Here is an 18,195-nt window from a genome sequence, read left to right on the forward strand (position 1 = left end):
GAAACGGTCTCGTTGGAAACAAGTGGTAAAAGAGAGAATCCTAAGGATCAGAGAGGTAAACCAAGTACTGTACTCCTGGAGAGAAAAGGACGAAGAGCCCAGGAGCCACCGTAGGTATGTGAGGGACACGCGGGATGGAGGGGCTGGCCTGCCCCGCCCCCAGCTAGTCCCTCCTTCCGTCGCTCGCCCCGCCCCCTCAAAACCCAAACCGGTAACCTCTACCCGGCTGCCTCCCATTGGCTATGCAAATGAGAGAAGTCTGTCGGGACCAATAAGCCGCGGCCACGGCTTGGGGACGTCTTCCGGCCCTCCCCTGCCGCACCGCCCCGCGTTTGCCTCGCGGGCCGAGGACTGGACGTGAGGCGGCGGGGGCGCGGCACGGCGGAGGGGAGGCGGTGGCTGGACGAGGCGGTGGCTGGACTGCGCGGTGGCCCCGGACCTCGGCATGGCTCGCCTGGTGCTTGGTACGCGCAGGCCTCTTCGTCCGGGGCGGGTGGAGGGGCAGCCTGGGAGACCAGGAACCCCCGTGGCGGGCCGCGGACGGGGGAGCGAGCGGGTGCGTGGCCTTGGCCGGGCCCGCGCTGGCGGGGAGGGTCGCTGGCCCGGCCCACGCGGAGGACGCAGTAGGGGAAGCCCCTGGGGCGGTGGGGGAGCTCCGGGGACTGGGGCTGCTCTTGGCCGGAGCCCCCTGCGCGGGCCCTCGGGCAGAAGTGCGGGGCGCGTGGGGAGATGAGGGCGCCCTTGGCGGGGGCGACTTCCTCCCATCCAGGAGGAGCGTGTACGCGAGCGCGGCCGGAGGCGGAAGCCTCGAGACCGGGCTCGAACCCAGGGCGCCTGGGACAGCTCCGAGCGTGGGGCCGAGTGGCCAGTGCCGGGCTCCGGTGAAGGGGCGGCGTTGGGCGGGCCGGGTGTGAGCGAAGGCCGGGAGCTGCCTTTGAGCCCCAGAGACCGGCTATGGCTGATCCCTGGCCGAGGTTGGGTACTGGGGGGCCACCTAGCAGGGGGACCTTGTTTTGGGCCTCGAGTGTGTGCGGGAGAGTCACGGGCTTCTCACACTGAAAGTTGTCCTCACCACCTGTTTTATGGAATTCCCACTTGTAAAAAACCTGAACTATCAAAACCCGGTCCTGAAATAAATCCTTCCTAAAGTGGGTCTTACGATGCAAGAGCACTTTAAATGTGGTTGCACTTCTAACAACCAAATTGAACCCAGACTTTCTGGACTTACGTAAATGTCAGTTTTAGAGACTACAGTAGTGTGGTTGAGGATCCCGTTCCTTCCTGGGCTCCCCTTGGTCCCAGCCAAGGTGCTCTGACAGTGGATACCTGAACACTGTGGATCCAGATAGCAGGGCTTGAGTCCCACCTCTCCGTCACCCCCGCATCTACTAGCTGTGTGGCTGGGAGCTAGTTACTTAACCACTCTGGGCTAGTACTCCATAGGGTTGTTCTCAGGATTAAGGAATTTATATGTCCAAAGAGAGTAAACAAGATCGAAATATTTGCCGTATTAGAAATATTTGCCGTATTACCGTAGAGAGAATAGATGAGGGGGAAAGAACTTAGTTTCTGTTCAGTTGCCTGCGAGTGAGTTCAGACAGGGCTGTGGAAGAGTGTAGGATTCTTACAATTAATTCATTATTATAATAAATGTAGTCAGCCTTTGGGGCGCCCTCTCGGTTTCTGGATGAGTGCTTTGGGACCACGTACTCTTGCTAGCAGGTGTGGGACGGAGATGTTAGTGACGTGGATTTATAACATCCTTTACTACCCTGGAGGAATCATGGGAGGCCACAGATGGCAAAATCATCTGCTCACATAGATTCTAGACCCTTGGGTGTTCCGGTTTCCCTTCGGTGCTCGTTATCAGCGAGTGGAATGGCCATGTGAGTTTTAGAAACAGAACAGTATTGGTCAGCCTTGACCTACTTATCATGTTAAGTGGGCTGAGGGGTTTTGTGGGGGTAGTTGCTGACTGCTTTTCAGCTGTTGGAATTTGTACCTCTTCTAATGCTTTTCTGAGTAGCATGTTTGATTTCCTTGTAACCCTGCTAGGTCTTACTGCCTTCTAAGGAACTTAGGTCTTGAACCTTTATCAGGACATTTCCACTGACAGCCATTTATGAGGAGGGAATGCTCCTGTGAGAACCAGGCCACTTTATAGATAAGAAAAGTCCAGCCCCCTTCCTAGGGGGGGAAAAAAGCTCAAGTTCATGTCCTACTGAGTGTCATTAGGCATGACCATCTTTGTACAGAAAGGAGACCCATTCCTGAGGTAAACAGTCATGGTTCATCCTTTGATGACTCCGGCCTGCTTGACACAGCATGAGGAGGAGAGTTCATTGTTTATTGCTGTCCCTGATTGGCATGAGGAAGGAAAGAAGGTAATTCTCCTGCCACAGGCCATAGAATGCCCCTCCTGGGGTTATACTTCTGTAGGCTCCAGCCCTTTGGTTAAAATTTGGGGTTGCATAGCAAGGTACTCTTTCTAATTATGTGGCCTTAGGCAAGTTACCTTTTCTGGTCTCCATGTCCTGTGCTAAAAATGGGCGTGACGATACACACCACACAGAGTAGATGAGCTACTGGTCCACAGTGCTGTGTACGTGTTATTCTTAGTTAAGACGGCAGTTTTTGGAGGGTACTTGGACAGATACATATATCAGAATGTCAGCCATACCCCATTCCCTTTGTAAGATTTTCTCTTAAAGAAATCATATTTATTTGAGGAGGGAAGAAGTATTAGAATTTTTAGCATTGGCCTGTTAATAGAAGAAAATGGAGACCATCAAATTATGTCAGTAGTGGATTAGGAACATGATACAGCCATTAAAAATGGTTACATGGGGGGTAATGGGTAATCCATAATTACTTATGTAGAAAATGTAACTTATTTTGAGTGAAAAAAGGTTACAGAAGGGAATGTATGTAGTAAGATCACATTTATATAAATTTTTAGGCCTCTGTATAGTGTAGATGTGTTAGTTAAGAGTACCCACCAAAATATTAATAGTTCATTCTGGTGGGACTGTTGATAGTTTTCCTTTTTTTGGCTTTTCTCATTTTTGAAACTTTCACAAGGAGCTCAGTATACTGAAAAACTAATAACTCCTACGGATTTTTTTTTTAAAGAAGATAAACGTCTTTAAACGTAGTAGATCTCCATAGAGGATTTCCTAAGCCCAGTCTTCCTCTCACGCTTACTCAGAATTAGGACTGTCTCTGCTTAGGTTCTTGATTTACTTGCTTTAATAAATATGTCAAACTCTGTAATCTTCCCTGCAGCACCATCCAATAGAAATACAGTGCCAAATTTGTATGTAATTTTAAATTTTCTAGTAGCCACATTTAAAAAGACAAAAAGAAGTAGGTGAGATTAATTTTAATATATATTTATTTATCCAGTATATCTAAAATATCACCTCAAGAGGAAATCAATATCAGAAATGTTAATGCGATAATTTACTTTTTTCCCCTACCAAGTCTTTGTGATTTGGTGTGCTGTTTACACCTACAGCACACCTCAGTTTGGGGCAGCCACGTGTGGCCAGCGGCTGCCATGTTGCACAGCAGTTAGCAAGGGAGGCTCGCTTTGTTTGGCTTGACCTCCATCCCTTTCCCACCTCTTGAGATGGAAGACGAGGTCATTCGGTTGCAAGCTACCCCCGTCACTGACTCTGGGTTCCCTCCCAGCCTCCTAATTCAGGCATTTTGTTACATTATTCCCTGTACTTTAGCCTCTCCCTCCACATATTTCTTCACTTTGTGCTCAGCTCACTCCCATCTTTAAAAAGAAAGCTTCCTTCTATCCCCCATTTTCTTACTGTCTCCTGCTCTTTCTAAGAAACTTGTTTAAAGAGTTATTGTGTGATTTTCACAGCTTGTCCCCTCTGGCTCTCTCCAGCCCTGTGCAGCCTGACTGCTGCTTACTTTCACTACTGTACCTCAACTGCCCGGGACCCCAGTGACCTCTCTGTCATTATATCCAGTGGACAGTTTGCAGTCGTTCCTACTTCACCTCCCAGTAGCCTTTGTTACTGTTGCTCATTCCGTCTTTCCCCTGGTTTATGTGAAACCGCTCTCCTGATAATTCTCCATCCACTGTCCACACTGCAGCCAGAATACTCTATAGAAAGCAAGTCTGATCCTACCCCCTGCATGGTAACCCTTAGTGGCTTCACATCACCCTTAGTAGGGTCCACAGTTAAGTTCCTGCAATACTAGTCATGTCTATCATTCAGATGCAGTGTTCTCAAACAGTGTCATTGTTATTCATGCCCATGGCATACTGAACATTTTTATCTTGAACACTGAAAAGACAACATGGTTTAATGGGTAGAGCTTGGAAGTAGAAGTCAGGGAGCTGCTCTCCCAGTTATATGTGTGACCACTGACGGGCCACTTGCTCTCTATCTGCCCTTGTTTCCTTATTTACAAAATAGGGATGATTCCCACGTTCTCGTTAGTAGTGCTGTGAAAAATCAAGTGGATCCAATGCATTTGAAAGTGATTTAAAAATTCAAAGTGCCTTGTAAGTATAAGGTGGAGGATTTAGCAGTAGAACAATTAACACCAGTATACACTTATTCCAGAAGAAGTTTACCATTGGGTTGTTCAAAAAGTTCCACTTGAAATCTTCCAAATTCTGTTTACAAAGTAAGCATGTGAAACTAAGATGGCATATACACACATGCTTTCTTAGAAGACAGGTGAGTCTCTTATAATTCTTTGCATCAAGAGATTAAAAGAAGGAAATTATATGGTCATCTTCATAGATGTTGAAAAGAAAGTAATAGAAATTTCTTTAATATCATTAAGTTTATCTGTTTCAACCCAAAAGCTAGCAAATGGCAAAATATACCTATTAAAGTAAAAAACGTTCTGTTATTTAGCATTATTCTGAAGATATTAGACAATGCAGTTAGAAAGCAAATTATATATTTTATAAAATTTCATATATAACATATATAATTTATGTTGTGTGTCTGTGTATACATACACAGACAAATTTAAAGGAGGTAAAATTCTGACATTACCAATTCAGAAAACTTGGGTTTTTAAAATATTCAGAACTTGTTTTTCTATGTAATTGTTATAATCTGCATGTAAGTTCCCAGAGTAGCAACAAAAACACACTTGGTCCACAGTGTGGCTAAACTATGCTATTAATGATACAGACTCTCTGTCCTTCCTTTATAACGTTGTTCACATGAACATTCTTTCGGAGCTCATCCTGCAACACTGTGAGCGCCTGATGATGTGCCATGGATAGTGTTAGTAGAAAGAAAAATATTTAACCAATCATTGCCCTTAAGAGAGTCACAGTCTAGTAGGGGAGGCAAATAATTATTTTTCCCATCGATAAGCTTTAATAAAGATAGCGTGCTAATACTGCAACTGAATAACACAAGAAATACCATGTAGATTATCCAAGGTCACAGAGCTAGATGTAACTTCCCCATTTTCCAGTGCCCTTGCCCATGAAACGGTGATAATAGTACTGCCTCATAGAGTGTGGTTGTACAGAATGAAGGTGTTAGTGTAGAAAAAGCACTAAGAAGAGTATTTAAATCTGGTCCCAAGGCAGCTCAGGAGATGAGGGTGTGGGCTGTCTGTTCCCTTGTTCAGCGCTGCACCAGGGGGGACTCAAATTCCAGGGGCTACAGCAGCAGCCAGGCTGGGGGTGGGAGTTGGGGAGAAGGGGGTTAGGAGAGAGCTGACCCAGGCTGTCCTCTGTGAAGGGCCTTGGTCAGTTGAAAAGGACTTTGGTGGCCCAGATTTCCTGTCAGCATGAACCCTGATGTTGATGGTGTGCTTTTTGTTGTTACTCCAGGTCTGATGAGCTGTACCCTCTTTATAGCAGTTAATGGTCTGTATTCGTCTAGTGATGATGTAATCGAATTAACTCCGTCAAACTTCAACCGAGAAGTTATTCAGAGTGATAGTTTGTGGCTTGTAGAATTCTATGCTCCATGGTAAGTATTATAAAATAGTTGTCAGTTATTTATGGTACTTTATAAAATTAAGAAAAATACTACATAAAAATGTAATTTTATTCAGCCATCTCGTTTACCTAGTTTACTGATTGTTTAAGAGGTAGAGGACACATCCATGTAATACTAATAAGAATAGATCTCATAATGGCAAAATATAAATAAATAAAAGAGGTAGAGGAGAAGGAAACTGTTGATTGAGTCTGTTAAAGGGTGCAGAGATTGAGCCAATGACAAAAAAAAATGGTGGAAGTAGCTAATAGTTGCAAGAAAGAAGGAAGGAAAAAACCCGTATAATTTTAGGAAGATACATCTTTATGATGAGGTAAGTGGGGTGAAGATGGAAGGGAAATTGATTTTTTTTTTTTTTTTTTTTTTTTTTTTTTTTTGCGGTTCGCGGGCCTTTCACTGTTGTGGCCTCTCCCGTTGCGGAGCGCAGGCTCAGCGGCCATGGCTCACGGGCCCAGCCACTCTGCGGCATGTGGGATCTTCTCGGACCAGGGCACGAACCCGTGTCCCCTGCATCGGCAGGCGGACTCTCAACCACTGCGCCACCAGGGAAGCCCGGGAAATTGATTTTATGCAGAGAGAATGTCAGACAAAGGAAAGGGAAGGACCAGTGGTTGACTCCATTTTGTTTCTTGAAGAGGGTTGCTTCCAAAAATGTAATTAGAAAATTTGGTTTGATTTAAAAGCTCTTCTCTTGCCTTACATCTGTTTCTGGGGCGGGGGGGGGGAGGGGAGCAAACTTGTAATTACCATTGAAATTAATAGTGCCCAGTTTCATACAGCTGACCCTTGAGCAGCACAGGTGTGAACTGCGCCAAGTCCACTTACATGTGGATTTTTTTTTTTTCCAACAAATTTGTACTGCAGTGTTACACAATCCACTGTTAGTTGAATCCATGGATACAGAGGGCTGACTGTAAAGTTACATGCAGATTTTCCACTGCAGAGGGTCAGCACTTCTAACCCCCATGTTATTCAAGGGTCATCTGTGCAGTCAAAATGCAGTATTGTTTATGTAGTTAAAACCTTTAACGGAAACAAAACAAAAAACCAACAAATACACGTGTATAAAATAAAGGCTATAGGATCACAAAGGAAACCTAAAATGTTGGAATAACATTATTAAAGTAGCAAAATAAATCTTGATATGATTATGTACTACTCATTTACTGGAACGTAAATACCAACATCTAACAGCTAGCTACCATAATACTGAAACAGTGATGAACATAAATGATGTTTAAAGATACCTGCAACAACTGTAGTGGTGATAAGAAAATAGCTCTGATTTTTATTTGTGACAGTCACAAGTACTAACCAACTGTGATATGTTGTTAATGTTTATAACTGAAGGAAATCCTAAATTTCAATTACAGGTTAATGAAAATAGAGGATTTTTTCTTTCCCCATCAGAGTTCACAGAGCCCCTCAATTTTTATCCACCAGTCCTTTGGGGATTCTTAGACCCCAGTTGAAGAACCCTTGAGTTACAGGGTGTGCTGCTATATTTATATTTGTGGCATTTTGATCTGTCTTTACATTGCTTTACATTGGAATTGAAGCGGGTATATACTCTGACAATCTCCGATTTGAGTCCTTATTTCATTAGAATAAATTGAAATTAAAGAGGCACAAAGTCCTGTAAAATTTTGACTTGTGGACTTCTAAGTAGCTCACCTAAATAGCAAAACATACTGTATATGTAGTATGTAGGATCAGCATTTCAGGACGTTTTGCTGAAAGATCCTGACTTTTAAAATATTGGATTGGACTTCCCTGGTGGCGCAGTGGTTAAGAATCCACTTGCCAACACAGGTGACACGGGTTTGAGCCCTGGTCTGGGAAGATCCCACATGCTGTGGAGCAACTAAGCCCGTGCGCCACGGCTACTGAAGCCTGCACGCCTGGAGCCTGTGCTCCGCAGCAAGAGAGGCTGCGCGGTGAGAAGCCGGTGCACCACAACGAAGAGCAGCCCCCGCTCGCCGCAACTAGAGAAAGCCCGTGCACAGCAATGAAGACCAATGCAGCCAAAAATAAATAAAATAAAATATTGGATTAAGCTTAAGCCCCTATGAAAGGTGATGTTACATAGTGATTAAGAATGTGGGATCTGGAGCCAGGAAAACCTGTCAGGCAGCTTTGTCACTGGGTGGTATTGGGAGGGTTTCTTAACTTCTCAGGCTCTGTTTCATCATCTGTAAAATGAAAATGACAAAGCCTGCTTGCAGGGTGGTTGTGCTGATTAAATGAAGTCCTGTATGAAGAGTGCTCATCGTGGTGCTGGCATGTGGCATTGGCTCATTAGCTCCTTAGAGACTTAATTAGAAGAAAATATACTTTGTTTAAAAAAGGAAAAAGTCACCTATATAGATAAACTAGCTATGCTGTCTTCATACAATGGGTACTATACAATGATGAAGATAATACAGCTACCTATAACCTCGATGACTGATTTAAACATAACAGATTTCTGTATATATAATGTTTAAAAGCAGTTTTCTGTGTGTGTTATATTTCACGATAATTCTTTGCAAGTACTGGTACCTAAAAGATTAAGATTATTTTTCCTTGTGCTCATGTGACTGTCACTCATTCGTGTTCTTCTGTCACCACCTTGCGGTATCAAGTGCTTTTCACTTGTTAGCCGTACTAAATTGGGACTACATGTGCATTTCTACCTCCACAAGCTGCTGTGGGGGCCAAAGAACGTTGAGATTTAGGCACTGGGGATCTAGACTCTAAAACAGTCGCGTTATCTATAAAATGAAAAGTTTGGGCTAGATCAGGGACTATCAAACCTTAATAGATTTAAGAGTCGCTAGTAGAACTTATTAAAATACAGGTTCCTGAACCCCTTCTCTAGGAACTCTGGTTTCTTGGGGCCCAAGAACCTGCACTTTGCTAAGCCATACAACTGGGACCGCACGTGAGGCACATTTGACCAGATAAACACTAAAGTTTCCACTCAGGGAGAGAGTTATGAACGATAGTGTTTATTTAAACTCTTTAAATACACTTTAACTCAGCAGTAATTTGGAAGCTTTTTTATTATGATGTGAAAGAGGATCCTAGTAAAATCAGGACAGTGAGTTCCTTCAGGTCACCGATCATGTTTTTTTAGTGCTCTTCTCCCTGCAGGTCCCCACCCTCAGTGCATGTCACTCAGTAGACTGTTGGTGAGCGTTTCTTGAACTGGGAATCCAGGACTTAACTGTTGCCTTCTTTGTGTTTTCATCCCCTGAAAGGTGTGGCCACTGCCAAAGGTTAACACCAGAATGGAAGAAAGTAGCAACTGCATTAAAAGTGAGTTTCTGAGATGTCCATATTCACCTGTGTCTGTTAAAATAAGTTTAATTAAGCAAATGGACTTAATGTACAATAGCAAGTTAATTCGCATATTGAAGCCCAATACTCTTGTTCTGGTGCCAAAATTATGTAGGGAGCAAAGGGATACTGTACATTCTAATTTTTATCTTGTCTACTTTTGTTAATTCTGTTGCCCAGTTAAATGGCATAATTATGCTTAGCCGTGCTAATTCTGGGAGCCGCACAGTTTCCTCACAGGCTGACTTGCATGTTGCCCAGCTTTCCATTTAGGAATGGTTTCCCAGGCTAAAGTTCTCATTGATTCTGTTGGCAAATGGAACCTGGCCCTTTACTATCTTGTCTCTGAGTCTACATCATCAGATGATGGGTTCTTGTGGAATCTGCTCTGGTTGAAAGAAAAATAGATATTTCTTTTATGTTTCCACAGGATGTTGTAAAAGTTGGTGCAGTTGACGCAGATAAACATCAGTCCCTGGGAGGTCAATATGGCGTTCAGGGATTTCCTACCATTAAGATTTTTGGATCTAATAAAAACCAACCAGAAGATTATCAGGGTAAGGACTTTTCCTAATTACTTCATTCCATTGGTTGGAATTTTAATTTGAGCAGGTAGGTAGAAAATAGGGAACCTGGGACTCTATAACCTGTTGGCCCTGCTACCTGTAAGTTTCTCACCCTCTTCGTGCCTGAATTTACTTATCTGTCAAATGGTATAGAGTAATTCCTACCTCTTCTGGGTTGCTCTAAAGACTTAATATGTGTCAAACAGGTTAAAAGTTTTTTTATTACTGTTTATACTAGGTTAGGCCCACGGGCTTAGCAATGGGAGAGTAATGATGTTTCGTGCTTCCCTCTTTTTCATTACAGTTTTTAAAAAATACTAGTTACTGAATATTTTATAGTTAGTTAATATTTAATAAGTTTCTTTAATTACTTAATATTTGAAAAGATCTGCAAGTGTTTTCTTGCTCTGATTGCTCGTCCCTTCACTGTGGGGCGGGTCTAGAAGAGTCCTGTAATTTGGAAGTCAGTTTAAACTATTGCTATTACTATGGAGTATTTTGCCCATGAATCTTTATGCCTTGTAAACATGTATAGTATCTGAATATTAAAGCTATTATTTAGTCTTTTAAACTATTGATAATAAAGAAGTCCCACAAGTTCTTCATTTTATAGACAGTGGTCAGTTGTATCTGCTGTGAGTCACTGAGGCAAGTGGGCAGAGCATCTTGGCTCAGATTCCCTGTTCTTTTACAGAATCGCCTGTTATTTAAGATGTCACAAAGCATCATATTTAAGACAGGATTGCTAAGTTGAGCCATACCCAGGGTCCAATAAAAGTATTGGGCGTAATGTATTTAAAGTTTAAATTATGGCTCATTTGATCTTTTTTTAAAAACGATTTTGTTACAAGGGGCATGTAAGTGACTAAACTTAGAGTCTAAAATCTTAGGTTTTGCTTTATGTGAGAGGAACAAGTTTTCAGGGTTGGAGGTGGGGAGAATCAGCATCACGATAAAAACAAAGTGACTGTTGTCTTATCTGTACTTGGTGTCCTGCATTGTATCCAGCGGATTGAGAAAACATTCTCAGAAAAGGGAATGTGAAGGGAGCAGAGAAACTATAGCGTGAGCTTTGAAGACAGCCTGGCCTGGGTTTAACTGCTGGCTAAACAGAATACCTTATCTCTCTGGATCTGCTTCTTGCTTGTAAAATGGGGATGTGAAAACCTGTTTTAGGCTACTGGAAGTTTCACTGAAATAGTACATGTAAAGCATGTAACTTGGTAAATGTCAGTGTGGTTGGTACCTCACCAAGATGGGGGTCAAAATACTTGGGGATGAGGCCTTAGACACATCATTTCTCCTAGACTCCCCAGCTCTAAAGTTCCATAAAATGATCAGTTTCATTTTTCTGACTAACCACCTGCTTTTCTGCTTTGGAATATAATTTGTTCATTTTGCTAACTTGTAAAAATGGAATGTTTAGAGCAGGGGTTAGCGTTTGTCCTGCTGCTTGTTTTTGTAAATGAAGTTTTTCAAAACACGGTCACGCTTGTTCATTCATATGGTCTATGCCTACTTTCACACTAAAACAGCAGAATTGAGTAGCTGCAGCAGTATGGCCTGCAAAGATGAAAATAATTACTGTTTGGTCTTTTGCAGGAACAGTTTGCTCACCCTTGGTCTAGAGTGAGAAAACCCTCTCTGTCTTTTTCCCTAGTGTATTTCTTTTTTTTTCTCTTTTTTTTTTATATATTTTCACTTTAAAAAAAATTATTTATTTGGCTGCGTTGGGTCTTCATTGCCATGCGCAGGCTTTCTCTAGTTGCAGCGAGCGGGGACTACTCTCTGTTGCGGTGCACAGGCTTCTCATTGCGGTGGCTTCTCTTGTTACGGAGCACGGACTCTAGGCGTGCGGGCTTCAGTAGTTGTGCCACGTGGGCTCAGTAGTTGTGGCTCGTGGGCTTTAGAGCACAGGCTCAGTAGTTGCAGCGCATGGGCTTAGTTGCTCCATGGCATGTGGGATCTTCCTGGACCAGAGATCAAACCCGTGTGTTCTGCATTGGCAGGTGGATTCTTAACCACTGTGCCACCAGGGAAGTCCCCCTAGTGTTTTTCTTGATTTGGTATATTTCCAGGTGGAGATTGGTGGTGGAAGGGGCACTGGTTCAGAAAGTGGAGGTGTCTGCAGTACATAAGGAGCAGGAGGCTGTTTTTATGTTGAGGTCTTACCTTTCTGTCTCAGGAAGTGACATACTTGGTAATCTCAGCCAGGATGTAGTGCAGGATGATCTGAACACACTCCGAATGCTGCTGTTGTGTATTTTCTTTCTAATGTCAAGTCGGAAGCGTTCTCAGAAGTTTTTAATCTCTTCCTGGGCAGTTTGATTAGAAAACTCTATTTTTAAGAAAGGAGAAGAAAGAAGAAACTTTCTAAAAAGATTTTGTTAGTTTTGCCTTTAAACTCTGAAGATAGTCTCAAGGCATATATTATCCATATTCTTCTGAGTCAGTTAATAGTCCCCTAACTTCTTGAGCACATAGTTTTTGGTAAACTTCCAAAGGCTATTGTCACTATCTTTAATACGGGGCTTGTTACTTCCTGTATTAGGAGTAAGTTCAGCTACAGAACCTAAAAGCCCCAAATAAGTGTTTTAAGCAAGGTAGAAAACAGTGGATTGCTTTCCAGTTTCTTAGCTTCGGACCCCTCGTATCCTACTTCTTATTATCTCAGAAATAGTTTTTCCATTTGCCTCATTTGGTACTTTGAAATTTCCCCTGCTCTCTTAACTAGATAACCTTCTTTTTCATCTGTGTACGTGTTATACATTCAGTAAACATTTGTGAACTGTTCTCAATAGTAGATGGTATTTATGGGTGAACAGAATGTCCTCGTTCACACTAATAACCTAACACTGAAGAAGAGGATTTAGTTTTTCCCAGCGTAAAGTCTAGCAGGAAATACATTCTGGAAGAAACTGGCTATCTTAAAGATACACGTGGTGTTAGGTCTGTTTGAACATCAGATGAAGCTGACAGGTATGTAAAGGTTCAAGTCTTCAGGTAGCATCTGATGTAGGCTCCCAGCCCGCCCGCCCCTGCTCACCTGATGGCCCGTTGTCTTCCCGTAGGTGGCAGAACTGGTGAAGCCATCGTAGACGCTGCTCTCGGTGCTCTGCGCCAGCTCGTAAAGGGCCGCCTTGGAGGCAGGAGTGGTGGATATAGTTCTGGAAAGCAAGTAAGGCTGTGTATAATGTCAGTTTTTAATGTGGCATGATCTTTAAGCCTGACTGTAAACTCTGCGTAGAAGATAATTACTTCTTAAAATATTTTAAATTGGTGGACTTTCGGTTAAAAAGTAATAGGAGGTTGACTCCCTCCAAAAGGGAGTCAGACACCCAGCCTACTCGCGTGGCCCCTCAGAATCACTGTCGCCATAGCCAGTCCTAGGGCATCCGCCACAGCCGCAGGCCGGGAACCACGGCCTGAGATGGCTTCCTTGGCCCAGGGCCGAAGTACAAGAGTTTGGCCTACAGTGGGAGAAAGAGCCCCAGGCCGTGGGAGTGGGAATCTGGCTTCCATGGCGTTTGTAGTTCCAAAGTGGAGAGAGGGAGACCAGCTCTCCTCCAGGTCAGCTTTGGGCAAACGTGGATGAAATTTGGATGACCTCCTGGCCCGTGTCTGTGGCAGTCGGGCTGAAATCCCTGGGCATCTTTACATAAGTGGACAGGGAAGAAGATTCCTGTTCTCTGGATTGGTATTACAGATTCCCGTGTGTGAAATGTGGCGTAGTTATGTTCTTGCGAAAAGGCATTGAATTCTTCCTGGTACACACAGGCACCTCGTTGTGTTGCACTTTTTACAGAGTGAAGGTCTGTGGCGGCCTTGTGTCGAGCAAGCCTCTGGGTGCCATTTTTCCAGCAGCATTTGCTCACTGTGTCGCATTTTGGAGATTCTTGCAATGTTTCAGGGTTTTTCATTATATTTATGGTGATCTTGATCGGTGATCTTTGGTGTTACTATTACAAAAAGGTTATGATTTGCTGAAGGCTCAGATAAGGGTTAGCATTTTTCAGCACTGAAGTATTTTCTAATTACTGTATGGTCATTGTCTTTTAGATATAATGCTAGTGCACACTTACTAGACTACAGCATAGTATAAACATAACCTTTATGTGCACCAGGAAACCAAAGCATTCATGTGAGTTGCTTTATTGCGATGCTCACTTTATTGCAGTGGCCTGGAACCTAACCCGCAGTATCTCCAAGGTCTGCCTGCGTGTGTACACACAGCCCTTCACTCTTTCAGGAGGCCAGTGAGACTAGCTTCTTTAGACAGACTCAGAGCTTACCAGAGATTTCATGATTTTGCCTTTTATTTCAGACTTAGACGTTTAGTGAGCACAGTTGTCTTTCCTACCCCCACGGCTTTTGGCCCAGGCAGCGGAAAGCATTGTATCGATTCTGACTGCTTTATGGGTTTAGTACTGAAGAAAACTCTTTGAAAAGATAAAAGGATTAAATGTTATTTTTAGCTTTCTTAAATGGTAGGGACTTTATGAAGAGGTACTAACTGGATGTCCTGGGATGAACCAGTGCTGTTCTGAATTAGAATGGTGTTATTAAGGTGGTTCTTTGAGCCATGCTGAGGTTTCTCTTAATGAAGATAGAAGAGGGGGTGGAGTTCAGATACACGTTCCATATTACACTGACTGTACTGCTAATTGTTTGAAAGTAAATACTGTTTGCCAAGTAAAAAGAATAATATTAAGGAATGTCCCCAATCTGAGTAAAATAGTTTTCAGTTGAAATAAGAACTCAAAACTTTTAAGTTGTAGAAATGATTATTGTTATACGTATATTTAGAATAGGATTAGTGTTCGTTTTGGCCAAGTTGTAACTTAAGGTTTAATGTCACAAATGACAGGGTAGAAGTGACAGTTCAAGTAAGAAGGACGTGATTGAGCTGACGGACGACACCTTTGATAAGAGTGTTCTTGACAGTGAAGATGTTTGGATGGTTGAGTTCTATGCTCCTTGGTGTGGACACTGCAAAAAGTAAGTGCTTTGTACCAGGTGCTTTTTTAAGTCAGGTGCTTTTAGTCTGTCCACGTGGCTCACTTTGAAAGAGCTGAACCAGGTCATAGGTAACCTCCAGGATCTCCTCCCCAAAAGCTCCGGCTCTGAATGAATGTTAAACATCGGCATTAGGGCCGAGTGTTTCCTCTCGTCATATTTTCAGTGATTAACAGGGAGCCGGCATCCAGATTTGGGGGGCGTGGTGGACGAAGGACCAGGAAGTGAATGTGAAGGGGGCATCATGCCTTTCGTAAAGCTACACACAGAGTGTTTCCCAAGTGTGATTTAACCGGATTGGGCAGAAATGCACGCACCAGTTAAAGTATTTGTGCTTACAGTTAAAATACACTGTTAAAGCGCAGGTATTTTTCTACAGTCTAGAGCCAGAATGGGCTGCGGCAGCTACAGAGGTAAAAGAGCAAACGAAAGGAAAAGTGAAGCTCGCAGCTGTGGATGCCACCGTTAACCAGGTTCTAGCCAGCCGATACGAGGTGCGTGTGCTTCCGAGGCTGATGTCTTTGTGAGGTGCCCTGTGTTTTCACCTGCTACACCATCTAGTACTCCTGGGCTCTCTAGGACATGGGAGGGGGGAGGCTAGCCGTTTTGTAATGACGCAATTAAATCGTTTTACTGTTGCAACAAGTGAATCTGGCACTCAAGACTGTTGGGGGCTTTTTAGTTTTGTTTTCAGTATCGCACCGCCTGTGTGTTTAATGTGAGCCCGAGCTTTCGCAGGTTATTCGTACAGCTTTTGAAGTTGGTTCATTTGTTCTAGAGCACATAGACTGTGTTAAGTATATATCCAGGGTTTGAATAAGATTCGGCTAAGCCTGGCAGTGAGACTGTTAAAACCCCCTGATTAACAGACCTCTGTGTGCTGTCCCTTACACATCGATGCAGGCTAGGGAATATTTTTGTTACATTAAATTACCTATAAGGTAGTTTTAGAAACCATAAAGATCTTATTTCTTACGAAATGGTAATTTGATTTGTACTCTGATATTTTTTAATAGATTAGGGGATTTCCTACAATCAAGATATTTCAGAAAGGCGAGTCTCCTGTGGATTATGATGGGGGGCGGACGAGATCCGACATCGTTTCCCGGGCCCTTGATTTGTTTTCTGATAACGCTCCGCCTCCTGAGCTCCTTGAGGTAATTAAACCTCTTCAATCACTTGTAGCAAGGGAAGCTTTTCCAGGCTGGTGATAGAGAATATTAAAGCAGTAATAGCTTGCTGTCTTTTCCAATAAGCTCTTCTCTTCTCTTTTAAAATTCTCTCTTTAGAGTGTTTTTGTACTTTCAGATGGGGAAAACTTGTCTGAAAATGGCTGCCCTTCATAAGTTTTAGTGCCAAAATAATCGCACTGTGAGCAGAAGTGTACCTTAGCGTCTTAAAGATAGAACGAATCCATTCTTTCATGTATCGCTCTCAAAACAATAGCTAACATTCATTGAGCACCTGACCATGTGACAAGCACGGTTCTGGTGCGTCTGTGTGGACTTTTCTCATTTAATTCTCCTCTGAACACTTAGAGGTAGATACTGTTTTTAATCTCCATTTTAAATATGGGGACACAGGCACAGAGAGCCTCAAATTCATGTAAATGTATGATACGTGTAAATGTGTCTTTTTTATCTGTCCAAACGACTAAATGTCGTAGCCAGGCTACGCGCAGGTATTCTGACCGTGTGTATATACAAATGCCTCAGCACCACTGCGGATAGATGGCTGAGGGATAAAAGCAGAAGTCTTCACAGAACGTCTCGTGGTGTTTCTGTAACGCACACAGAAGTGTTACTTGGGAAGAGGCTTATCTAGCTCTTGAGTTGCTTTGCGCGTAACGAGAGTGACGGTGCTCACGCCAGCTTACCTCTGGGCTTTGTGTCACGTGGCCTTCCAACACCCTGTCTTCTGCGCCCCGCAGATCCTCAGCGAGGACATCGCCAGGAAGGCGTGCGAGGAGTACCAGCTCTGCGTCGTGGCTGTGCTGCCGCATATTCTAGACACGGGTATGGCGCGCCGCTTTCCATTCGTTGTGCTGTGTTCCTCGCTCTGAGAACGCTTAATTGACAGATTAATTTTACCCATTCCTTTATTTTTACCTTAAAATTTTTTTGTCCATTTACATCAGGAGCTGCAGGCAGAAATTCTTACTTGGAAGTTCTTCTGAAGTTGGCAGACAAATACAAAAAGAAAATATGGGGGTAAGTTATCGAACTGTCTCAGTGTCGTCCGGGTGGAAGAGTGCAGCCTGCGCGAAAGCGGCTCCCTCTGTGTTTTCTGTAGGCTCTGTTCCTGGGCTCACTTTGGCATGTTTTTCTATTTAGGATATAAAAACACTGACCACCTAGGAGGAAATGAAGTCATGCGGGACTCTTATTTATAACACACTTATTTGTACCCCAGCACACTTTTTCTTAGAGGAATCGTGTTCTGATGGCGGTTGGTTCTAGGCTAGCAGGGAAAAACACCATTAGTGACAGAGTTCAATTCTAGCAGAGCCTTGAAGGCTAGATAAAGAAAGCAGAAGCAGAGGTGTGTACCCTCTTCTGAGTGAGGGCTGGACGCAGGCAAATGTTTAAAACAAAGCTTGTCTCTGTTTCCATTGTATTAATAATCTTTTTGCTCCATGTCGTCCTTATCCGCTGCTGTCCCAGGCACCGCGCGTCCCTGCTGTCCCTCTCTCAGTGGCCTCACGGCGCCTCCGTTAGTCCAGCAGGCGTTTACCGTGTGCCTGCAGAAGGCTGCGTGCCCAAGTCCCTTCTTCTCCCTCGTATGAGTGGAGGGAAGAGCTTTTTTTGGTTTGTTTTTTGAACGTTTTCTCCTTTTTTTTCTTTTGGCCTCGCTGCGGGGCATGCGGGATGTTACCCCGACCAGGGACCGGACAGCCCGGGAAGCCCCAAGGGCAGAGATGTGGTTGAGCATTTTTGTATGTATTAAATAATGGCATATCCTTAACTTTCAAAAAGAAGTTGTTACACTGCTGAAGAATGTGCTTAATAACCCAAACGATGTTGGTAGGATTTCAGGTAACAGAGAAAACTCATCAGGTTTGTTGGACAGTATTTTGGGGACTGAGGGGAAAAACAGTCCTAGAGATAGACCAGTCCGTTTGGGGGACTTCCGGGGTTAGGGTCTAGGGAACATAGGAGAGGAACTGTAGTTACTTCAGAGCACATCTAGAACACATTATTTTAAAAACTAATCTTGAATTTTTCATTTATTTTTTCACCTATTTCATTCAAAAGATGTGTAATCTTTTGTTCTTTAATTGTTAGTCA

General features: G+C 43.4%; 1 protein-coding gene across 1 annotated transcript in view; it reads left to right on the forward strand.

Moving 5' to 3' along the window:
• Positions 1-326: 326 nt before the first annotated feature.
• The window catches only part of PDIA6 (protein disulfide isomerase family A member 6), a 24,008-nt gene continuing 6,139 nt past the window's right edge, over positions 327-18,195 (forward strand). Inside the window, exons 1-10 of the mRNA XM_060168853.1 lie at positions 327-464; positions 5,834-5,975; positions 9,248-9,305; positions 9,757-9,883; positions 12,964-13,070; positions 14,760-14,890; positions 15,288-15,402; positions 15,925-16,065; positions 16,839-16,923; positions 17,046-17,118. Coding sequence (XP_060024836.1) covers positions 446-464; positions 5,834-5,975; positions 9,248-9,305; positions 9,757-9,883; positions 12,964-13,070; positions 14,760-14,890; positions 15,288-15,402; positions 15,925-16,065; positions 16,839-16,923; positions 17,046-17,118 — 998 coding nt within the window. The 5' untranslated portion in view covers positions 327-445. The remainder of the gene's footprint in view (positions 465-5,833; positions 5,976-9,247; positions 9,306-9,756; positions 9,884-12,963; positions 13,071-14,759; positions 14,891-15,287; positions 15,403-15,924; positions 16,066-16,838; positions 16,924-17,045; positions 17,119-18,195) is intronic.

Source organism: Lagenorhynchus albirostris, chromosome 13, assembly GCF_949774975.1.
Source record: "Lagenorhynchus albirostris chromosome 13, mLagAlb1.1, whole genome shotgun sequence".
In the NCBI taxonomy this organism is placed as follows: domain Eukaryota; kingdom Metazoa; phylum Chordata; class Mammalia; order Artiodactyla; family Delphinidae; genus Lagenorhynchus; species Lagenorhynchus albirostris.